General features: G+C 34.9%; 1 protein-coding gene across 2 annotated transcripts in view; it reads left to right on the plus strand.

Annotated features, from left to right (window-relative positions):
* CEP128 (centrosomal protein 128) overlaps positions 1–24,835 on the plus strand; it is a 102,377-nt gene extending 77,542 nt beyond the window's left edge. The window contains exons 22-26 of one of the 2 annotated variants that reach the window (XM_071426688.1): positions 5,980–6,057; positions 7,897–8,010; positions 11,625–11,730; positions 15,810–15,950; positions 17,120–24,835. In XM_071426688.1, coding sequence (XP_071282789.1) covers positions 5,980–6,057; positions 7,897–8,010; positions 11,625–11,730; positions 15,810–15,916 — 405 coding nt within the window. In that variant the 3' untranslated portion in view covers positions 15,917–15,950; positions 17,120–24,835. Of the gene's footprint in view, positions 1–5,979; positions 6,058–7,896; positions 8,011–11,624; positions 11,731–15,809 lie in introns of both variants that reach the window. The other variant, XM_071426689.1, reaches the window with a different exon arrangement.
* Positions 24,836–25,731: the final 896 nt, after the last annotated feature.

Here is a 25,731-nt window from a genome sequence, read left to right on the forward strand (position 1 = left end):
TTCTGGAAGGCTTGATGAAATACTGTTGGCCTAAAAAACTTTAACATAAATTCCATGTAATGGTTTTTAGCCTGCAATGCTTCATAATGTTAAAGATGAGCAACAAGGAAGTCTTTACCCCTTTTGAGAATGTGTTCTCACTAACATTGCATTACTTTGCACACTCTACTTCTTGTGTCATATTTCTTTTAGTTCCTAGGAATTATATCTGGATGTCTCTGATCAAAATCTTAGTAAACGATAAAGAATGGATTCTCAAAAACTACTGCTATGGACCCCCAGAGTACTTGGAACACTGACTGATGATTCACAGAAAGCTAGCTTGCCAAAAGACAACAGTGTCCTCCATGTTTCCAGCTGCTAGCATGCATCAAACAACTGCAAATTCATAAAATAGTTTCCTAATATTTTCCCATGTAAACATTCCCCTAGTTAGCACAGGGATGTCATGTGCTTATGAATGAGAGAAAAGACAGTCCATGTCATTGCAAACAGGAAAGGAAGCATTCATGAAGTTCCTTTAATTAAAATGTGGTCCACCCCATGCAAAAACATCTGGAATCTAAATAGAATGTTCAAGTAGTTTGACATTGGCAATGCATTGTTAGCAAGGTCATTTGTTTTCCATTAGTGTAGTTTTTGCTTAAAAAAAATTTACTTGTTGAAACTCTCATGAAACAATGTAATACAGAAAAAAAAGCCAATTGAGCATTGAAATTGTAATTTGATAAAGTTACATGTGTTGCCTACCTTTGTATAGGTAATTTGACTTCTTGATGTGCTGAAATCATCAAAACAGTGGTATATTTGGAATCATGATATATGTGGAATATAAAGATATAAAATACATTTTTCTGTTTTCTCTGAACTTTCCCTCTCAACATATGATGTACTATTCACAGAATGTTCCAGCTATTGTGGAGTTTGCCTGGTGTATAAAAGTCAGCAGAGCACCTCAGGCCTCTCAAGCAGAACCACCTGCTTAAAAGAAAAGTATTTGATTTATCAGTGGAGAGCTAGAGATTGAAGCTGATAGTGCATAGTTTTACAGATCTTAACAGGGAAAGCAAAGAATACTTTTAAACATGCTGTGTGCATCCTGTTCTTGCTATTTTGGTATTCAATACATTAAGGTCATTTAAAAATAAGTCATTTTAGGTCACCTCTAACACTGTATTTTTTGTTTGAATTGTAACTGCCTGCTGACATGCATTGCAGCCAGTTAAAATGATGTTGCATTTAATCTTTTTATGGTTATTCTTTGGGGATTAGCTAACTGGTACTTAAATCAACTCTTATTTTAAGAAAAATATCTGTGCAATACAGATAGCCATTTGTTTTTACCTACTTCAGAAAAGAAAGGAGCACTGTACTTGAAAGTCAATGAAGTTTGGTTTCTGGTTTATGTTTATCTGTTTTCAATATATTGACTATAAAGGCAAACCTCAGGAGTACTATATACAAACCTGCTTTGATTTATTTGCATTTAGCATTGCAGCTTTGAGACTAAAAATAAAATGTGTCTGATTTTGGTTTAGATCTGTCCCTTGAGACAGTGTGAAACCGTCTATTACCAAGAACACATCAGTATAGGAGGTTTAACTGTTCACATGCAGTTTAAACATCAAAGTGTTTGTATGAAGTCATGGAAAATAAGTAATTTGTTTTGTCATTCTCTGTGAAAAATAGAATGCCCCTTTTAAAAGTAAATAGTCTTTATTTTAAAAACAGAAAGATTAGTAGCACTCAGTCTATCGAAGAGCACTGCTGTTAAGTAAAATTCCATTAATACTGCCTCAGTACAATGGGTGTTTTTTCCTCTTATCAGTACCATCAGTGCACTGGGTAAGTACCTGCTGTTGCTTATTATACAGAAGTAGACAGATGTGATTGCTGTCTTTAGGATTATTTTTATGCATTATGGCATACAGCTCTCTGATTTCTGGGAAAAAATTTACCAGTACTTAATTGGCCTCTATATCAGGTGTTTCTAGCATCCTTGTCCATGTTTTATCTGTGGCTAAATCTGTCTTTTTAATAGAATAGAGTGTAGTCATTAATGATACAAGTATGGCATTTGAGCCATCTTGAGGAGGTTGCTGTGATTTTCAATAATTACCAGGCCACTTCTATGGTCCAGCTAAAAGCTCTTTCATCATCTTTCCCTCACATTCTTCAATGTATTTCTTCGTTGCCACCTTCCTTACTGAACCTCTCCTAACAACAAAAGTTGCTTTTTTTCTGTTTTTATTTGCACATTATTATTTTATTTTATTTTATTTTCATTTGTTTTATGGAAAAGACACATTTCTGTCCCTGAAAATGTTAGTGTGTGAGTTATCCTATTCAAGTCCCTCAAGACTGCTCAGAAGACTGTGAGAATTTTACAATATAAAAAGAACCGTTCTGGTCAAGACCAAAGGTCAATCTAGCCCAGCTATTGACATTACAACAATGGCCCATGTAAAATCCTCAGGGAAGACTGTATGAGTAGGACTAACATGTATTTTGTTTCCCATTCATTCATTCTGATTCCAGCTGTTCAAAGTTCAAAGGCTTCCAGACTTAATGTAGTTTCTGTGAATTTGGAACCATTCTATGGTCTTCCTCATTGATGAACTTGCCCAGTTTTCTGCTTAAAGCCATATAAAATTTTCTATCTTTATGTGACTTCTGATTTTACACAAATTGGTAATTAGTCTTCGCAGGCATCTCTCTTACTGGCTGAAGAGTCCTATTCTTTAGAGTATTGTGTTTATAATTTCTCACTTGGAGACAGGACGCCATGGCTTTGATAATTCTTGTTCAACTTCTCTGACCTTTCCCATTTTCCCTTTTGAAATAAAAATCTACATCTGCACTCAGCAGTCAAGATGCAATTGGATTAATGATTTGGGACAGTTATGTTTTCTGGCTTTTTTTATCCTTTCCTGATTATATTGAGTGTTGATTTTGGTTTTCTGATTGATACTGAGCACTGCATTAGCAGATTCTTGGTAATATGCATCACTACCCATGATCTGCTTCCTGAGCAGCAATGGTTACCTTAGAGCCCATCATTTTGAATGTGAAGTTAGATTTAAACTTTAGGAGTGTAAAACACCTTTCAGAAATCCAAGTAGCTTGTACCATTCTTTATCCACATGATTCTTAACAAAACCAAAAAAACAAAGGCTGAACATGCATCTAACCCAAAGGCTGGTCTTCTTTTGCTTTCAGGATTATATTTAATGACATAACTAATAAGGATTAGCAGAGAAACAGCTAATTTTTTTTCCACTACAAAAAAGTGCATGAAATACAGGGGATATATTTAGGAGACACTTTGGAAGAACAGACGATTAACATCTTCCTTAAATTCATTTACAGACAATGTTGACATGAGGTCTTGGCATTGAAATTAGAGAAGGAATTGAAAAATTAATGGCTTAAGGCATAGGCTTACACCTAGGGCCTGAGTTCTTTTTTATGAGAACAGATCAGAGGTCATCTGTATTAAAACAAGGTGGGTAAATGGATAGATAGATATCTATATACATATCTTTGCATACATGTAATTGCAGAAACAAAAGAACGAGTCTCATATTCTCTATCTAATTTAGTTTATTGGTACTGAATATTGACTACAAGTTCAGTCCAAGTTAGCTGCAAATTAATCCCATTGTTTATAAAATTTGACCTTTTTTTGTTATGAGTAGTTCTTAAAACCTAAAAACCAGAATGTTAGGAACTAACAATGAGGTTGACATCACTGCTTTTAAACAGATGGTGTGTCTTCATTTAGGTTACCTTGTTCATTTCTGATTCTACACTCCTCACTCCTAGCCTCCATCTTTTTAAAGTTGATGGCACTTGTGCAGAGAAGCTCCCATTGAGTTTTCTTCTCCTGTTGTGGCTGAAACTTTTAGTCTCTGGGATCTAAATGGAATGTTTTTCATGGTGGTCAGACTGAGATTTTCCAGAACTAGTAATGGAGCTTTTGTAGTTAAGAGCAAGTTAACTTGGTTTGCACAGGACTTACAGCATAATATTAGATTTCAGGATTGATGGATTTTATTTGTTTTAAGATTTTGCTTTAAAGTACCAAGGCAGTAATATGATGAATGAACCCCATTACTGGTAGACTGAATACCAGACTAGCAGAACCTTATCAATAGAAATGTGATTTTGAGAATTATGGAGGAAATACTAACTGTTGTTCAGAAAGTACAAACAGTTCTGGTTTTACTTGCTCTTTGGCAAATAATAGAAGGGCAGCCTTTGAGAAGATGCAGAGGCATCTGACCTGTGGGACATGACTGTTCTTTGTGCATGAACTTCCTCTGCACACAAAACCAAAACCATTATATTTATCTTCTTCAGTTCTTTGCAGTTTGCAATAGGCTGCATTTTTTGTCTGGTGGGTGTGAATGTGAAATCTTAATGTTAAGGCCAAACCTAACTCTTCCTAGAGTGGTAATTCAGTAGTACATACCATATGCCTAATATGGTATGCCTAATTTTTCAGTAGTACATACCATATGTGTGTGTGGTAACCAAAACTGCACACAGGACTCAAGGGGGTCATAAAAGGAAATCAGGTTTGATAATAAGAGGATTTTCCTGTCATGAAATGAAGACGGATGTGAGCAATGATGATGTTGTCTCTCAGGTGTTTTTCAATACCTCCTAGCATAATCTATTCCATAACTTTACCAGGCAGTAAAGGGAAACTGACAGTCTTGTAATTCCTGGGATTCCTCTTTCTTGCCCTTCTTTAAAATTGTGACAAGGTTCGCCAGCTTCCAGTAATCTGGAACTGCTCCGGATTCCCAAGGCCACTCAAAAAATATCAAGAGAGGTTTTGTGATGACATCAACTGGCTCTTGAAGAAATCTTGAATGAATGCCTTCATGCCCCATAGACTTGTAGGGATGCAACTGAAGCAGCAAATCCCACACAAGTTCAGGGTCGACTGGGAGTTGATCATCTCACAGTCGTGGTCCTTCTGCTCAGTGCACTGTGATCCCCTTGGTCGATCATCCTCTATTAGAGGACAGAGGCAAAGAATGCATTAAATGCCATTGCCTCTGTCCTTGTTTGACCATCCTCATCCTGTAAAGGGATGAGGGTTTTCTTGCACTGCCTATTGCCATGAATATATTTTTAAAAACTCTTTTTATTGTCCTCCACATTTCTGGCCAGCTTCAATTCCAGTAGAGCTTTGGCTCCATGAATTTTCTCCCTGCAGTGACAAGCTGTACAGTGACTCTGTGTTCTTCCCATATCAGTAATGTCTCTTATTCTAGTCCCTGGAGACAGCAGACTTCCCTGTGAGCTGGCTCCAGTCTGCATAAGGAGGCCCTCCATTTGCTTTAGAAGGGTGTTTCCTATTACAACTACCCTTCATTTTCCTGTTAACAGAGAAGGTGAGGAGGTGGAGGAGCCTTCCTCCTCGTACATGCTGTGACCTGCTTCCAGCCTTCACCTTCTAACAGACCTTTGGCTAACAGTCCTTTGACTAATTACCCTGCAGGGTTCTGATGCATCTGCTTCTCCACTATAGAGGAGGTTCATGACTCCTGAGAGTCTTGAGACTGTGAGACACTGAAAATAACAGTTTGTCTTTTGCTTGTTTGCTCAAACAGTATGTAGCCTGTTCACTTCCTCCTGTAGCTGGCGATCAGCTCCTTAAGCAGAGCTCACCTTCTGCAAAAGAATTGTGAGCCCCAGCCTCATGAAGAGGTACCAGGCACGTGTGGCAGCCTCTGACCTGGAGAGCTCCATCTCCCATCAGCAGGTCTGGATGGCTGGCTGGAGCCTCTGGCATGGCTGCTTCAGTGAGTCCCACAGCTGCTTGTGATTGAACTTTAGGGCGAGTCAACACCCTAACTAAGGAAGCTTGAACTATAATGCTAATAAGACTGGGGTTTGTAATATGTGAGATGGCTGAAAAAATGGTTTTGTTTTTAATGTTTTAACTTGTGTTCTGTTCTTTAGAGTACCCGAGTGGCTTTAAACCACCTGGAGTCTGTGCCTGAGAAACTGAGCCTGTTAGAAGAGTGCAGAGATACTGGGGTGAGAAAGATTTCATTTGACTCTCTCAGTGCTTCTAAAATATTTTGGTTAATTAATAATATCTATGATGTACAGATAAGTTGTTTAATAAGATATTTACAGTTGCATATGTATGTATTATATAGACAGAAACATACTGAAATTTATTTTCATGTTTATATGGATCTTTTTGAAGTTATAAATTTAGTTCTAATTATTAATACTGCTCCATAATGTAGGCAAACATGATAACTGGGCATAACAGGTCATGTGTTAATTACTGTTTCAGAATATTTTTATGGAGCGGTAAATTCTGATATTACATGTTAAAAAATGAAAGTTTTATAATTTAATGAATTATGCCAGTTGTTTCAATATTTAACCTAATGAGTGAAATAGATGATCTTTATAACTTTTTTGTTTTGTTTTGACATAATTACAATACTTGTTACTTATTTTTGCAGCACCATTATCCAATCAAGATGTGTTTGGACACAGTAGGGTATATTGACAGTAGCAGTGACATACTGTCAAGAGTGATAAGGCTCAGGCTAGATTTTCAGTGGCTAAGTGGCTAAACCCCTGTACCATAGTTACTTTCCATTTATGAGATGGGTGGTTTAATAGAAAAAAATCTGTAGCTTCCTTGCACAAAATAAATTTTAAATCAGTATTAAACCACAGATCAACAAATACATAATGATTTGCATTTTATTTGATATGTAAAATTTCTTAACCTGTGGTTGTCATAAATATTTCAAAGCATACTTGTTTGGAGCATTATTTATTTTGTGTTCCTGCACGAGGTCATCAGATAATAATTCTACACCATTTTATTGCTGTCATCATCAACAGATTTGGTAATGCAAGTACCGGTTAAAATATTTGGGTTTTTTATGAACAATATTGTTGAGATGTATAGTTTTAATTTCACATTCCACGTATCCCCAGAAGAGCTTTTTTGCTCTGACAGAGGTTTATGTTTACCTTCTGTTTCTACTAAAAGAAAAATTTTGTTCTCAGCATGCATCTGCAATCTCCTTCACGCTTGCCCTCTCACACTTAACACTGCTCTGAAATTACACTGTAATTTTCTGGTTTGCTGTAGTTATAACAGCCAATATTTGTGAGATTGGAATGCAAAATCTTTGGTTTCAGTCGGGCTTTGTCCTTCTCCATCATGCTTAATTTTTTAAATATGGTTTTCTGAAGATGAGCCCCTACCAACACAGTGTTTTGTTTAAGAAATAATTTATTATTCAAGAGGGCTAAGCTTTATGCCTTAGCTTTGAGAAGGGTGTCAGTTTGGAGCTTTGTTACTGTTTGCAAATAACATATTGGATTTTTTTGTACAATAGCTAGCAAGGTCTTCCTTCAATGTTTTCATAGGAAGGGAGAAGGCAAGAGGAAGTAAGTTTTGGTAAACCTCCCGGGTTGTCTAGGAGGTTTGTTAATTCAAGTGAATTATGTTGTCTTGTTGAAAATACTGTTTTGGCCATATCCTTAGAACTGTTTTTTTCTTCAAGTGCTTGTTTCCGTAGTGTTGAAATTAATTTTCCACCATTGCAGAATTTTTCTTAGAAGGTATGTTATTGCTGAAGTTTGGAAAGTGTTACAAGAAATCATTCGACAATTAAGGATAAGGCCATTTTCATTTTGATCTGCATGTATTTTAACATTATTTTTCTGTACATAGCATTATGCTTTTGTATGATGCCTGTAGTTCAGCCTCTGAAAGTTAGTTCTTAATTCGTTCTTGCTGTGGTGAAAATCCTTGATGATATCTGTGTTTACAATAGTTAGAACTTCTAGCTACTTTTTACATTATGAAATCATCTAAATCTTTAAATTAATTTCTAGGAGTCCCATTGCCGAAGGGAGATGATTGAGGAGAGGTATATGAGGTATAAAGACATAGTGACTTCTTTGCAGCAACAGCTGGAAGATTCAAAGCAAAGAGTTGGGCAAGTCAAGGTATGTGTGTGTACTCCACTTCTGTGTCCCAATTATTTTCAATCAGTAAATAACCTTACCTTTTTAACTCCTAGTACAAACACAGACTGAAATCATGCATGAATGTTTCTGTTTCATATAGCTGCCATGGCTGATGGCATGGCAGGTATATTGACATGGCATGAAATTTGATGAATTAAAGGTTGCTTTCATTGTACCCATGCCATGGATACTTTCCAAAAAATCTTTCAGCTTTCACAAAAAGGTATCTTACTGTGTCTTACTACTCTGAAGTGTTTACCTGCTTTGTCAAATTGCTGTCTACAGCAATTTTTAATTGTTCAATTTTCTCTCGTCCTTTCAAGTAAAAGGTATAGATAGAAACTGTTTCCCCTATAAAAAAGTTGACTAATTTATAAATTACATGTAGTAATTCTTCAGTAGTTGATATTTGCATTTATTGGAAGCAATTCTGTGTGATGTCTCTTTCATACATAAATGAAATCCAGGCGAACAGAAGGGAAGTGATTTGCTAAAGGTCACTCACTGGACTTACAGCAGTGCTAAGCATGAATAACTAACTCACTACAATACAAATCCAGTGCTCTTCTTTAGAAACTTTGCCTGTAATGAGTTCAACTTTCCAATTATTAACATGCTTTCTTTCCCTTAGTAGCTTGTTCATTGTCATGTCACTGTCATTATAATAGCAGCTTACTTCAGCAGAACTACGATTTCTTATGCAAGTGTTTGAAATAAGTGATCTGACCTGAAGAATCATACTAGTATTTCTGCTACATGACTCAGTCAAATCAGTTTCTTTGGCAATGCATCAAACCTGTGTCCCTAAGCAATTGAGCTCAAATTGAGGATCACACACTCTATGAAAAAGATAGAAAGATGTTTGTGTTCCCCAACTTATATGTAACAGTCTTCCTTCTGTAAAATGAGGACATACTTAAAGCATGTCTTTTAAAAAGTGGAAAAGGTAAAATAAATACAGAATGTTTTAGCTTAGGAAGTTGCTGTTGTGAGAAGGTACTAAGTTACTTGAAAAAGCTATCTTGCTCTTCTGTAAGAAAGAATTGAAAGGAGGAAACAGGCACAATCAGTATGTTGCTGGTGATAATCTTCAGTATTTTGAATTTCTTTTCCCTCCACACAAGCATTACTAAGTCAGTAGCTACTGAAATTTGGAAAACATTGAAAAGCTAAGTGGAATGCAATCAGCTGACGGTGGAACATAACATTGCACTAAGCTGACTGAACTTACTGAGCTTGTGTGATTTGAACTCAATAATCAGAATCCAGTACAAAGCTGATTCCAAAACAATTCTCTTTCTTTAGACAACTGAGAGCATTTAATGGTTTCCATTTAGTCAGGCCTAATTGGGTTTTTGCATGACATACAGTACTCTTTGCTGTCACGGCTGCTGCAAATAGAACAGAATGTTCAAAACCAAGTAACAGACGGGTGCTAATCTGATTTCAGTGATCAGGCTAGCTTAGACTAAAAAAAACCTTTTTAATGCTTGCCTTTCTTACCCTCCTTTGAAACTAACTCAAATGCCATTTATTTATTTATTTTTCTGTTTGTCAGTTGGGAGTCTCTAAAATTGATTGCTGGAAGAGTGTAGGTTTGAGGACACCAAAGTTGATTCTTTCTGATATTTTTGGTTCACACTGTATACATACTGCCCCTGCTATACAAAGTAGACAGATACTTAATAGGTGATAAGAAAATCCATGTTTCTTATAAAATTTTTACATTGATCATTTTAGATGGAATTACTTCTGAAATGAATCTTCTTCCTCTGTTATGTTTTTCTTTCTAGCCTTTCTTATATTACACTTGTTTCAGCTTGCTTGCCAACATTGATCTCAGACAGGCATTATCTAATCTTGCGTCCCAGTCTTTTCATTTTAAGGAGGAAAAATTAAACCAAAGTTGAAAAAAAAGCAGATCTTTTTCTTTCTTTCTTATGATTTCTTTTGTCCCTACTCAATCTTCCTACTCTTCTGTAGTCTTGTCAGATGACTTTAAAATACCTGCTGCTTGGAAGTCCAGAAAAATCATGATTTCTATTTGTATGTTTTAAAATGGAAGATTTCCAGTAACAAAAGTAGGCCATAGGCTTGGGAGGATACCATCAGGTACAACAGTCTTGATTTTTCAACAAAGAAAGGGCCAAATAATAGTAGATGAAGATGAAATTGGGGGAAAACTTCATAAATATAACATATTAAAAGAAAATAGCAACAGCAGCAAAATCAAAGCAGAAAGCCAGAGGAAAACTAGAGATAAATATTTTCATGTAGAGATATAAATATTTTAGGGGAGTTTCCCTGCCACAGATGATTGACCATCTACTCAAACACAGCAGATGTAATTGTCCATGAAGCACATGACAAAAGGCACATTCTATACATTAATATTTCTGTAAAAAGAAAGCCATTTTGTATTGCAGGTACTGGTAGAAGCACCTTTCTTATTTAAAAACTCTTCTTTTAAAGCATTTCTGGAAGCAGAATGGAAAGACAAAAACGTTTTTTATTCTTTAAAAATTGTTATTGTGTTATGAACGCTTTAGGTATTAAGTCTCTCATCAGCACATAAGGGGATTAATATGTATAATTCCCATTAGTCTTAACAGGAGTAAATCCTTCTTCAGTGATGGAACAAAAGCTTATTGTATCTCTAAGTTAATGTAAATTTTTTTTTGTTTAGTTTTCAAATCTTATGTATCAATGTAAAATTAAGTATCAACATAAATGATAAATTGCAAGATGTTTTAAGAAAATTCCTTAATGCTTTTTATGATAAGAATTCAGCAGTAATATTGTTTGTTTTATGAATTGATGCATTTATTCATTATGACTTCTTCTCATTTCAAGAAACTGAGTAATTTGGATACCAAGCCAAGCTTTTAATCTCATTTTGGATTGTATTGTAACTGGGGACTACTTGCTGCAGAGCTAATAGAGATTTTTCAGGGATTTTTGTTTAAATGACATCTTTAAATTTATCTTCTCTTTTTAACTTATAGACCAAATGACTTTCCTCACCAAAAAGCTATGCTGTATGGGTTTAGCCATAAATAGTAACATTGTACTTAAGACTTTATGTAATGGTTTAACAAAAACATTCAAAAGCACCTTTAAGTATTTCGACATGAGAAATCTAGGAACTTTAAGTTTCCTCAGTGGCAGAGAAATTAGATTGATATTTATTACTACTTGTGGAATTAGTATGAACCATTCATTGATGAGGAAGTCATTATTCACTGATGTCTGCCCTGCTGATATGGTGTATGCTGAGCTGTGCATGTGATGTGAATAGGAAAGAGCATTTTTACAACATGCTGTACTGGCAAAGACTTGCAGTGATGCCAGTGCTCTTCTCAAGGCAAAGCAGTTTTTCGAAGACATTTTATAGTGGTGAAGTGGGGATAAAACTCGTAAGCAAATTAATTTGAACCTAAGTGCAATACTGAGAATTCAGAGAATTCAAATCAGTCTTTTCCAGAGTGTGTCTGAAATCACAGCATGTGCCTGTCTGTGTGCTACTAGTTTTTGTTAAAGTTTGCAGCTGCTTGATAGTAACAGATAAAATTATTTTTATCTGGTTCCCATAGGATGTGAAAATGGATGCTGAAATTTCTGATGTAGAAGTGGCTGCTCATTCTAGTTGGCGAACTCAAAACAGCTTTTTGTGCAGCTCACCGCTTTCAAGTTCAGGTTGTAAGTATTATATCACAGAAAAAAAAGTGGTAACGCATTGTTTTCTTCTAAAAATTTTTTTCCTTGATGAGTGAGATGCTGCTTTTCAGAAGTGCTGGAACCATCTTAAGTATCCTACTGAGTTTTAGTTTTAGATGCTGGATGGATGTCTTTGCCTAGGAAGTACTTCATTACATCCCACTGACAGTTGTTTGGGTTTTTTTGGCTGGGACATGAAGTATATTTTGTTTATCTATTGCAAAGAAAAGGGCTGCTGTTGAATTCTGAATCTCTGCTTAACAAGTCATACCTCTGTAAGCTGTGTAGACCCTCTGGTCTTCTGAGGGACCACAGAGATATCCTCAAACATGGATTCTTTCCAAGATCTTTCATGTGTGCTAGTTAGTCCCATGCTTATGTAGCATTTTCTCACTGAAAGTTGAATTCACTAATTCTACTTCAATAGTGTTTTTAACTGTTTTTTCTCTACCTCCATGTGCATGTACAACTTGTGTTCATGTGAAGTCATGGGATCTCTGATTCAGCTGAGAAATGCTCAATAAAACATAGGGCGTATTAGGTCTTGATTGGGTATGTAGGCACGCCTTTGCATGAGTGTCAAAAGTAACTTAAACCCCAGGTTTTTAAGGGTGTTTTTAAGCATATCAGTACAAGGATATCAAAATACTTTTCTTCAGAAGGGTATCATCTTCCATTTATTTTCAGTATAGCCAGTTTGTGTACTGGGAACCTATTTAGAAAGTTGCATTCTCTTGAAGCCTATTTCAGGCTTCATTGCACTTTGAAATGTTGCATCTTTCTATGAGTGCTGTGGTACATTTCTGCTCACCAGTAAGTCTTGAGCTGATCTGATGAGGTTAAAGGTAATTGGTTTCTCTTCCTTTCAGAATCGATGGGTTGGGGTTAGTATCTTTTTGCAGAGCATACTGAATAACAGTAGTGGGAATAAAGCACAGGAGATAATACCTCTGTATCATCTGTAATGCAGGAACACTTTACCTTGACTCAAAGTTGATTTTTCTGTTTTCCCAAACCTCATCCCAGTCAAAGTCTTGCAAATAAAAAGTACAGCTGAACCTGTTTTGGGTATAGAAAAGAAGTAACCGATGCCTCACAGAATGTTCAGATAAATGGCCTCCAGCAGTCCCTTCCAGTCCCAAGAATTCCAAAACTGGTCACTGCAAAAATTTACTGAAACTTAAAAATACAGCATAAGTGTTCCTAAACTATTTCAATGTCTTTCTGCTGCTTAACCTGAATTAAACAAGCTAGGACTTTGTTGCTTTAAAACTTTTTAATAAATTTTAGGGAGTTCTAAGAGAAGTAGGATCCATGTGATCTGAATACCAATCTGATGAAACAGTTGTGCATGTTCATTCTCTGATTCAACTGTTTTTTACCAGCACTAAGTACTAAATTTTCTGGAAATAAAAAATTAAATGATTAACAAAAGACAGTGGTGATTCAATTCACTACTTAGTCCTTATGGCACTGAAACATGTGGATTATTCCACAGACTTTGGTTTTTGACTGATTGTCTCTTTATGCTGAAACTGATTTCCACCACTCAAATGTGTATTTTGAAGTTGTTGGTATAGTTCTTGAGGACAGTGAAAATTCTGCTGTGGTATTAGCATTAAGGAGATTTTTCAGTGAGTGGCAAATAAAAAAATTGCTACTTCACTCATGATAGTCACAAAAACATAATGAACTTTAAATTTCAGAAATGGTATTAATTAATTATCATTTGAGACTTTGACAGTGAAGTATAATTTGACATCTTTGCTCCAAAACCTGCTGTAGCTTTTAATAAATCTTCCTATACATGTCATCATCTATTTTCTGTGATTAATTGTCTCCTTCTTCAGAAACAGAAGGATGGAAATTTTTTTCCTTCATTTGCCTTTTGGAGCGGTTTGCAAGCCTTTGTGATTTATATTTCCCCATTCCATCTCTCTTCAACTCATGAAGCCTTACAGACTATAGATTCAATAACTAATAGTAGAAGCTTCCTTCCCAATGTGGGTTTCCTATGACTTGTGGAGAGTACCCAGAAGGAGAGCAGACTCATTTTTTATAATTTAACTTATTTGTGAGGGAGATTGTGGGATTTAAGTTTAAAATTGGTTGAGGAAAGAAGGACAAATAGTATGGGAATATAAATAAGGGAACAACAATCTATTTCCATATATATACAAATATGTTTACCAAAAATTTGCCAATGCAACAAGCAGTTAAAAGGAAAGTAATTAACATCAACATTGTGTTTTGTTTCTGGTATAATTTCTGCAATTATAACAGCTTTTCCATTATAAACATATTTTAAAATATGTTGAGGGAATGCGCTTTTATTTCTGTACCCATTTTCTTAGAAATTAAGAAGTTGAAATGAGAAAGTAATTTATTCAAGGAAACATTCACTAGATGTGGTTTGCAGTCCATATTATTATCAGACCAAAATGGTTGGTCCAGCCGGTCACTACTAGTTGTTATCTAAAGAATAATCCTCAGAAACTGTTTTTAAGGCCACTGTATTTTCCTGAAATTTTGATTACGAAAGTCCCTTGGGTTACACATGCTTTGCATTAACTTTGTGCATTGAGTCCTGCCTTTCTCTTTGCACATTTCATCACTTTGAGGCTTTAACCTGGATGGTTTCCCAGAAACCATATGTCTTAGAGGTTTTCTATTGTTGTTGGGAATTTATATTCCAGGGCTTCATAAGTTGTGATGGACAACACTCTTGTGTCAACATGGTATGTAGTAGGACTGATACCACAGCTGAATAAAACCAAGCTATCCTGAATGTAGGCTTTATTGTCAGAACAATTAACTTCTGCACTGTATTGCTGGTGCCTGTCTTTATCCCTCTATGTATACTTTTTCATAAATTCTTAAGACTATTTTTATTGGCATTTATAAATAATGTAATGTACTTACAAGTAAAAAGACATTGCAACATGACTATGCTGTGGACACCCTTCTAGAACAAAACCTAGGGCTGCTTAAGCATAAGAACTTGGAATGACTGGACACTTGACATCATCACTTAGAAAAATGCAAATTGAATTAGTTAAGCAATAACTTTATGATTTTATGCCTTACTTGGAATACTGTCCACAGGAGGTACCACTGACATAGCATACAGCAGCAGAGCTTTGAACCAATTCTGAAAATTTTATGCTGAATACTTAGAACTCACTGTTATACCAATGTCCCAAACACAGTGATTTCATTCTTCTGAAAGTGGAAACATCTCACCCCTCCTAACCAAACTGTGAAGTCTTGCTCCTTGTTAAATAACTTTTGGTTATGTATTGCTACAACTTTACTAGATTGTTAGAAATTGCACTCTGGATATTCAGTAGGATGACTTTTCTTCCATGCTTGTGCTATAAAGAAGGCCATTAGAAGAAGGATATGTATAAGCTGCTAGCCACTTTCCTTCCCTTAATTTCTGCCTTTTGCTAAATGTTTGGGTATTTGATTTTTTTTTCTTCAGCATTATATGAAAAGATGTTTTGTCAATTCATATTGTTTGGATTTTGATGCAATATATTTTTAGAAATAAGCATTATATGTGTACTCTTCTGTGAAGGTATATACACAGTATGGCATTGTATGAGCACCTGTTCAGTGCCACTTGGTGACTTAAGTCCATTTTTTTGGTAAAGATATTCCTTCACAAATTTTTTGAGAGGTTTGTCTTATTTAAACAAAAACTCTGGAAAAATAAATGGAAAATATTTCTTAGTGTAAGAATCAATTTTTTTTTAAACAGAATCTACATTTCTTGTGTATAAGAAAGCTCATGGCTATGCCTGTATTATAGAGTATTAAAATCAATTTCTCTAGAAAACAAAGAAAATATTATATTCTCAGTTATAAATATTGAATATATTACTTGCTGAATAAATTATAATATCATATAATGAAATACATGTTTTAAATAAAAACTAATGGCCAGTCAACCAAATCCAAGAATCATAGGTTTGAAAAGGCCTCTAAGATCATTGAGTCTGACTTAATATATGATTCTGAAAATGCTTAATCACCTTTTTTGTGTGACTTATTTCTAGCACTTACGAAAGGGATGGTTCCTTTGGATACAAGTGGCACCAAGGAAGATGCTACTAATGTTGCTGTTAGTGAAAAGAAGCTGCAAGCAGAAGGAGGAAAGCTATAGAATATGTTATGAAACCACATCAGTTTTCTCTGTGGTAAATTCCATTCCACTTTTTTTATTTGGTTTTGAACAGTAGTAATTCCATCTGCTGTAGGAGTGATGCACCCTTAATGATTCAACAATTGCCAAACACTCAAATGAAAGAGCACCAAGACTAACTCTAATGAACTCTTTTGATAATTTAGGTGACTTGCACACCAAAGGCTTTCTGAGATTTTGCTATTCTCTTGTATTTGTTTCTGCAATCCACTTAGACTATATTTATTGTATTCCTGAAATACTGTGAAATGAAATACCTGTGACATTAATCTTTGCTATGAGCTTATTTACCCCTATACAGGAATTGTTCTGACACTTGTTTTTTAATTATGTTTAATAACATTATTAATAATGAAAAAACATTCAGAAGTTGCCTATTACTATGATAGAGAATAATTATACACTGTTGTACAGACACATTTGTGATTTTAGGTCCCTCAGTTTGAAAAAATCGTTTAAGAAAGAAGTGATAAAACAAAATTTTCTCAAAGCAAATAAAAACCCAGCTTGGTTTTGGGTTCAGCATATATGTATTATAAGTTGTCTAGAATTATTCTTTTGGCCAGCACATTTTTATTAGATGGCCTCAATTAGGCACTTCAAAGAATCTGAATCTCACCCTTCTGTATCAAGAGTGTTGAACGGCACTTCTTTGTGGCTGTGAAAATTTTAAAAGCAATGTTTAATGTTCATTTATTTATTCTGTTTTGTTCTCTATTGGAGAAGATGTGTTATATTGATTGTAAAATACTATGGAAAGAGAATATTGCTCATTTGTATTGGTTCAGATATCACTATTCTAAACAAATTAGACACAATTTTGCGTTACAATGGTCTCAAAGAGCAAATCAAAGAATTTTCTGTCTAAGAATTCTGCTGTCTAAAGAAATGCAAGTGTTTCTGATGGTTCTTGTTTCATTTTTCTCTCAGCTACTTCTGGCTGGATCACTGCTAGTGTGCCTTAAAAGATTTGCCAAAGCTACCAGGGTACTGTAGCAACATTAACACCATTCAAACAATTTTGTTTTGCAGACTTCTGTCATATTTAGGAAGTCTATTTCTTCTCTGAAACACTGTTATTTTTAGCACTGTAGGTGTCTCAGGTATAATTCATAGGCCATGATGTGACATCTCAAAAGAGGACTTTTTTTTTTTTTCCAATAGTCTGATGAAGTGTTCTGTAGACCCAGTGGGTGCTCTGGACCGTGCACTTCTTGACAATCACCTTGTGTTCATCCTATTTCAAACAGAACAACACACTGAGAACATCAAAATCAGACACAGAAATGAGAAAAAGATTGAGTTTATTCTCTGTTCATTTTCCATGAACTTAAATTGCTTAAAACTAAAAAAAAAAAATCTGACATGGTTAAAAGTTTTCTTAATCTTTTGTTGTGCATTATGCTGTGCATGGTAGTGCTGGCACTGGCTTTTTGCAAACTTCTGGCACATCTCCTCATTCAGAGGGTCAAGAAAACAAAACAGGCACATCCATCTGTTCTGATCTCAATGGCCACGACAGGAACAAGAAAAAAAAAATCAACAAATAAACTGCTCTCTACAAAGAGTGTGGATGTCATGAAACAGTGTTTAGCTCAAGCCACAGCTACTATAAACTAAACTTACTTTAAGTGGATCCAACATTTGTAATTTATTTTTTTTTATTAGATCAGAGCAGAGGTGGAAATATGGCATTTAAAATACTTTAACTGGTTTGGTCTGCTGAAACTTAAAAAATTGCAAAACAAAATGTTAGCAGCTTGCAGACTCTATGGTACCTACAAATTATGGCCAAAACATAGAAAGGTCACTTTAAAATATATTATTAAGCAATAAATCATGTTCTCAAAACACCTTATGTGGTAGTGAGGTCTGGTGTATGGATTGCTGATGGATAAATGTATACCCTAACTGTTTTACCCAAGTTTAAATGATTTTGTGACATGAAAGTAGGTAAATAAAGGGACCTTTGAGAGTCTTAGCTGAGAAGCAATACCAGAAATATAATGTCCTCTCTTTTTCCTAAAAAATTTGTAAAAATCGTACCATTTTATGTATTTATACATTTTTTCCTGACTTGTAACTTAGAAATCTGAAGTATGTGTTCTTAAAACAGGATCACTACTGCTTTATATTGTTAGGAAACTAAGGACAAGCAGTCTGATCTCCCTCACTATTACATCAAATATTGAATCGACTTCTGTACTACATAGGACAGAAATTACTACTGGGTGAACAATTTTGGCTTTAAAACTTTAGGTATGTTCAGTGCTTAGTATATTTGCCTTTGCCCATGTGACTGGGTTTTGATCAGTTTTATATCCTTTTATAAAATTTTCTAAAAGGAGTGGAAGAACAGAAGAGACGTCAAACCATGCACACATACACACTCACAAAAAATTCTTACTGAGTAGACTTAGGGATTCCAAAGCCAGGAAGTTCTTTCTTAAGTTTACCCTCTTGGCATGGCAGTCTAGATAGCATGTAATATTTGTCTCTCTTCCACCTTTGATAGAGGTTCATATTACAAAGTGAATTTTGTTTCCTCTTTACTGAAGGCTAAAGTTCCATTCATGACATTATGTGAAACTGTCCCTTTGTGGTTTAAGAAATAATATTTTTTCCATATTAGTCTGAAATAATATTCTTCTGCACAATTTCAGTTCTTAAAGTAGAAAAGCAGAAATTTTTAAATTTAACCTTTTGTATATTTCGCATCTTAAAAATTGCTGTCCCTTCTGGTAGCCAGATGTTTTTGTACTTTAACCCTTTAATGACCTATTACTTACCCAAAGCAGTTGTTTTCAATAATCAAAAATGTGGTATTGTACACACAAAAAATGATGGTTTAAATCTTTGTTCCGTTTAGCATTTGGTAAATCAGGCAATTTTTTATATATGTACTAAGTACATACAGATTTTATAAGCCAGTATCAGGCACTCTTTTTTTTTAATGCTGCAGTGAAATACAGTGCTTCAGTACTGTGCTTTCAAAAATGTATTGGCCCTCTATTTTAGCATCAAATAGCTGTCACATGAATAAGCTAGAAATCTTATGCCCTTCAGTTTCTAATGTTTTATAGCAGACTTGAGAGTACTTAATTACTTTTGAGACTATATTTACTAAACAGACAAAATAATTTATTTTTATTGTGTAATTATGTCAGCCTAAGAAGAAATGTCAAAATTAAAATAAAAAATAAAATTTTATGGTGCAAAAAAAAGCAATTTCTTACATTTACTTCCCAAATTTTTGATGGAAACTGGTCTTCAGTGATGGTGAAAGTACTCCTTGGATATTCAAAGCTCAACCACATTTTTACTGAATATTACAGCAAAGTAGATAAAGAAAATACATGAAAAATCCATACAACAAAGAAACTACAATTCTCAAATCAATTTCTCAGCTAAGGAATCTACATATCAGTTCATCTCTGGCTTGCAAGGCATAGTCTTTGCACTGGGTAGCACTGAATGGTTTTTCATGAATGAAAATGCCGGTGTTACTCTGAAAGGAGATCAGTAGGTATTTTTGTTACGGTGATTGTTATTTTTATGGCTAAATATGAGAAGTCTGCATCTTGGATGCATTCTCATATCTATAACATGCAGGAAAACTTTTTCATAAATTTTTGTGGCACGGCTTATTACAGTAGAATTTGACAGTATCTATGTTAAACTCCTTGTGTCTGCAGTGTGTTAGTAACAAATTTATCTGTCTAAGCCCTTGTCACCCCACAGAAGTAATTGATACTGCAGTTAATGTGAGCTGCAGGTCAATAGCTGATGACACAGCCTTCTCAAAAATGGATGTGCTGGAGGAGATCATGCAAAGTCCTGTGATTTTGATGTAATTGTAGAATTTTGAAGCAGCTGTAGAGGAAAACTTAACAGTAGAAGGGATGGAAAGCAATTCATGATTAAATTAAAATTTAAGAACACTTTTATTCTTGTTACCTTAGCTTAAAAACTGTCTTATAGCTAGTATTTACATCTGAATGAAAGTGATTCCCTAAACCAAATTCCATCTTGGATAATTTCTTTTTCATGCTTAAGTACTTTCTACTCTAGCACAACTCAACTCTTTACTGTAAGCATGTCTGGGCTGCTGTGAATATGAACTTATTTGCTTTTCTATGTAAATAACTAAATTAGATTTTAAATCTGAACAATATTTTTGTGCTCTGTACAAGAGTACAACATGGCAGAATCCAATAACCAAGTCATTCAAAAATCTGCAATGCTTCTGGGAATGTTGTCGGCAAAAATGAAGGACATTGCTGTGGTTAAAATCCAGCAATATCCAACTTTTATCATATGTGCTAACAACAATAGCTCTCCTGTTTCTAAAGCTGAAGTTGCACTTCTGTCATTTTTCTGGCTGAAACAGTGAGATTTTTTTTTTTTCCTTTTCCCCTAATAATGGCAAAATTTGTAGTGTGAGAATATGCAGTGAATATATTTTTAAATTTCTAGTGTTTTTATTTGGGAATCTACCAGGTGCTGTTTGGAACGGAATGTTTTTGGAACACAGTTGTTAACATGTTTTTGTTAAATTATTACATTTAAAAACACAAACTCCATAGAGATACCTCTTTTAGGATAATTTTGCTGTCTGTTTTTAGGGACATGGCTCCTTGATAGGTGTTTTATGGGAGTAAGTACAACAGTTGTTCTTGAGTACTTTGTTATTTTCTTCAGACCAGAGTTGTTTTGATGTTAGACTGCTTTTCTCATCTGCCATCTAAAGTGCACTAGTGTGTCAGAAGACATACCATAATTTCTTCACCTACCCAATAATTTTGGTAGTTAATGTTCCCATGGAATTACATTAGTATTGATGGCAGTTGTTTCTTATAAGCTCTTTTCATATGAACTCTGACACTCTTATTTGTTTACTAAAATAAAAGCTACATAGTAAATGGACTAACATCAGGTCACATGCTGTCTAATTTTAAAGATTATTCTACAGGCCAAAGTAAATATCTCTTACTACATTCATCTAGATTTTCTGATTGCCAGCATTGATTCTACTATCAGTTTGTAGAAGGAAATGGTAAAGGATAGACTTTCCCGCAATAACCCTGAAATATTATTGATTTGAGGCAAAAAAAGAGACTACAAAAAATTTAGGACATCTGTCTAAGTGCTTAGTCTAGAACCTAAAATACTCATATTAAAAAGTGTATTTCTTCAGTGTGTTAATATCAAATCATCTTCCTTATAAACAGTTGCTGACACCTAAAATATTTTTGAGAAGCGCCACTGAAATTTGCTAAATGTGATCAAAAGGATTTCTGTATCACACTGTTAAACAAGCATGGAACTGGGAAGCGGCCCAATTTATGTTTCTGGCATGAGGCTCTTCACAGTAACCACCAGTGGTACAGTTTTGTATTTAATGTGGAAAATGATGAGGATGAGCTGTGTTTTGCTGGTGGCCAAGAGAACAGTTTGTATCTGTGGCTTTTTGGTGTAGGGAGCTCAGTGCGTGCCCCATTTTTATTGAGGCTCTCCCTGCCTTGTGCAGCACTGACAGCACCATTTCACTCAAACAGCTGCAACCATGAAGACATCATGGAGCTGGCAGAACTTTTGTTACATGTTTTGACTAACAGAATGTCAGTCAGAAGTCCATCAGAAACCTTGGAGTTGTTTGTTTTGTCTTCACTGGAGCAGTCTCCAGTGCAGTCATAGAGCTGGAGGATGCAGAAAACTTTGTTTAGTGTGAGCTACATCAGCAGGGAGGCTCACTGGCCATGGAATGTGAATGCATTAGTATATTGTCCATTGATCAATTAGAGGTCTACAAATAAACAAAAAACTAATCTAAAAAGTTTTTAAAAGTGGGACAAATTATTCTTATATGGTAGTCAAACAATATCTGCAAATATGAAAAAATGAAGTACCAAAGTCAAGAAACACTTAATTTTTCCAGAATGCGAGTAATTGCTTAATTTCAGTAGAGTGACAGACTAAAATGAAGCTCCTGAATATGTTTATCAACAGACATCAACCCACTTCATATCATCTCTTAACATGTGAGACTTGCAGACTTTGATTTAGACTTAGCTATGTTCCATACTTAGGGTCTCTTACGTGTGCTGTGCACTGAGTAGCAAAGTGGAAATAATTCCACTGGATGCAGCTGATATGCTACAGAAGGAATACTGGCTCTTGCAGTGTATTTTAACAAATAGCTCAAATGTTCACATTTCTGCTGTGGTATTACGTTACCAGAAGAAAGCAACAAATAGAAAAATACTTGAATTGTAGGTGAGGGTGTCAATACAATAACAGTGTATTACTTAAGTTTTGAAGGTGTATCACTTTTAAGGCTGACATTTCTATATGTGCTTATTAGCAAATGCTGATACTTGATTTTAATTTCTTTTTCCCTTGGGGCATATGAGAAGAAAATATGTTATTTGGTTTTGATTTCTGGAACATGTTTTGCCATCTCATGCTGTCAATTTCTATTTAATTTGGTGTTAGCTGAAAAATTCAACCATCTAATTCTGATACTTCATTACAAGGACTCCTAATTAAGTTAGTTGATACATGAGTCACTTTCCTCCAATCTTTTGTTTTCTTTTCATTTGAATGAAATACAGTGGTTTTTTGCAGTTAGTGTCCTAAAACTGGAGCAGAATTATTCTTGTGAACTAGCATTTTGGTTGGGACATTCCAAAACTAAGATTTCCCAGGCAGTTCATACATGTGACACTGAATATATTACATCATATTTCCCAGTCAACTATTGTCACTGCAGTATAGTATAAAGTAACAACAAAGAATCTGCAGAATTTCAACAAATAATATGGATGAGAAATGTTTCTGTGCTGATATGAATTTAGAAAGGTCTATTTAATACTTCTAAACCTTATTGTATTGGTTAACTGATAGAAATAGCCATAGTGGAATGAAATTCGTCAATACTGAATTATTTCTTGAGATAAAGTCCTTGAGTGTTGAGCAAGGAGTCCAGCTCTTTGTACCTGTTGAGGTTCACCTTAATGTAGTAACCGGAACTATTGCAGTTTCCTTCAGACTTGATTTCTGAAACGTAAAGATGTGTTCAGACTTCTAATAGCTGTGTAGGCATCAGGTACATCCTGTCCACATAATTACATCTCTTTCTTATAGACATTGATATATATAAACACATTCATGCAGTGTAAAGTTTTACTGCTCAAAAAGAAAGATTGCCTTTTATGCTTGGAAATCCTGACTGCAGTAAAGCTAGCAGAGGCCTTGCCATTAGTATCAGTGGAGTTACAATTTTGTGCTGAGTTTTAGAAAAGGGGAGAGAAATATTTTCTTTGTTTTTTCATTGCATTCTGAAGGTCTGCAAGTCTGCAATATGTGTTGGTTTGCTGAACAACAAATGCTTGCCGAAAAATACAGGATCTTATAAAAATCATATGGTAGCAAACTCCAAAACACTTGGAATAATTTGACGCTATCTCATTTTTATATTTTAATTTTTTTCAGAATCTAAGAAATGAGATTTTGAGTTCATTTAGGTTACTATATTTTTTTCAAGATTAAATCAAAGTTAGTTATATAATGAAAACCATAGTACTTCTGAATAACATCAATCCAAGCTTATGAAATTTGAAAAATTCTGAAGCAGCTCTTTGATCCACTTCTATGTGGTCTACTACAGTATTTTCAAAGTAATGAAGCCATCTCCAAGGAGAGATGGTTCTTCTGTTAATATGTATCAATTGTATTTCACAGTCATGACTAAATGTTTTGGTTTGTATCAGTTTTTCAACTGATCTAGTAATTTAATGAGTACCCAAAATGGGGATTTTTATGAGTGTAGGGAGAAGCTAATTACATCTTACATCTAAATTCCAGTACTGTTGGTATTCTTTCTTAGCAAAAGACTCACAAAATAAAACCAGTTTTGACTTTTTTGTCATATGATATTTTAGTTCCAAGATAGCTTCACAAGTTATTTGCAGTCCACTTTTTCCATTATGTGTCATCTTCAAGGAGGAAGAAAGTTCAGCTTGACTATCTTGAGAAGTATGTAATGAATTTTAAAAAAATCTAGAATCTTAGAATCATTTAGGTTAAAAAAAGATCCTTTTGATCAAGTTCAGCCAAACTACTTCTTGACTATTACTTCCTGTAAATTGCATGGATACACATAAAAGTAAGTCTACAGGCTGGATTTTCAGAACACCTCATGCAGGTTAAGGAACAATACATTGTAGAAGTATAAGGACGAACTGTTACCATGTTGGTTTGATGCACAAGTCCTTACCAACCTGTGAAATTTGAGATACTTGGTTACACATGAGCTGTGCCTCATGTCACACCAGAGCACCAGTTTTATTGTTGAGTTGCTTCTCTGACTTCAGAACATCTGTGCCTGATTTATACCAATATGAAACCAGAATGAAATCTCATGCATAAAGCCTAAGTACCAGTCAAAGTATAAGTGCTGAGATCTTGTCAAGTGACTGCAGTACGAAGTATATGAAAGCTGTCTTTTGTGCTCTGAGTATGTTGCTGCAAGCTGAAATCTTGGCACAGTCTGCAGGTATGTTTAAGTTTGGTTAAGGCTCTACTAGGAAAGTTCATATGTTAATTTAACGTCAACATTTGTACCTACTTTCTGCAATTAGACTGTAAAATGTTAGCCAATGAGGCAGTAACAAAAATATCAAACTACATTGCACTTCTGCTGACTTGGGGCTTAGTCCAAGCAATTCCTGAAGGCAGGGTTGCAAGTCTTCATTGCATCTCAGGAGATAGCTGGTACCTTTGCAGGATCAAAGTTGCTAGCTGTACTTGTAACTTAAAGTATAACATAAAAATTTGTCATTTTTCTAAGCTAACATAATAAATTATTTTTCCAAGCAATGCATGGCATCTGTATTTATTTACCTAACATTGCCAAACTTATGTAAAGGCTTGTTTTATGTAATTGATCTTTTTTAGTTTTGTGGAAGTATTGATGTGTGATATGGAATTACGTTGCCCAGTTTTCTTCTTGTCTCTAGGAGCAATTGGATTTTTTATTTTGTTTTCTTTCTCCTACTGTAATATTTGTTTAAAAACTAAGATGATAGTTTCATTATGAGAATAAATAGTTTTCTTCAAACGTTTGTATTCAAAATACTTATTTGGGTCAAAGATTTGTATCCCATTTAGGACCCAAAAATCTGGCAATGTATTGTGGTGTTACAGTTGGATTGGGTCTTTACGTTGGCCATTACTGACTGTGTTTCCAGAGGTGCCCTTAATTAGGAGAGGCTGTTGTGCCTATAGTGTCTTAGGGAGTTTGAACAAGATTAATCTGATTGAACTTGAGTGTGGACAGAACACATGCCTCCATCTAAATGATCCTGCTTTGTAGTCAATGGGATCTGTAGCATCCTTCATCTCAGACCAAAGTAAGCAGTCAGGGTTTGATCAAATTGCAGTGAACTGCTCTAACTATATAATTTAAATCTCCTTTTAGTAAAAAGGAGAATCATGCATCTGCCTTAGATGCTTATTGCTTGCAGTATAGGAACCATGTCCACCCATAGAGTGGGGTCTATCCATGTGTGCTTTATCTGGACTCCAGGGTAAGTTCTTTATTACCTTAAATAAGAGACACCCCTGGAGGCAGTGAAATGGGATGCAGTTAAACAAGCAAAGAGATTGAGCCATGACAGTGTTTAATGAAACAAAAATCATTGTTGCTGGGAGGTTCCACACAGCTAAATTTCTATTGAAGCATTTAATGGAAAACAAAGCCTTGTATTTTAAAA

Source organism: Agelaius tricolor, unplaced genomic scaffold (assembly GCF_023055355.1).
Source record: "Agelaius tricolor isolate 1412-34295 unplaced genomic scaffold, bAgeTri1.0.p SCAF_5, whole genome shotgun sequence".
NCBI classification, from domain to species: Eukaryota; Metazoa; Chordata; class Aves; order Passeriformes; family Icteridae; genus Agelaius; species Agelaius tricolor.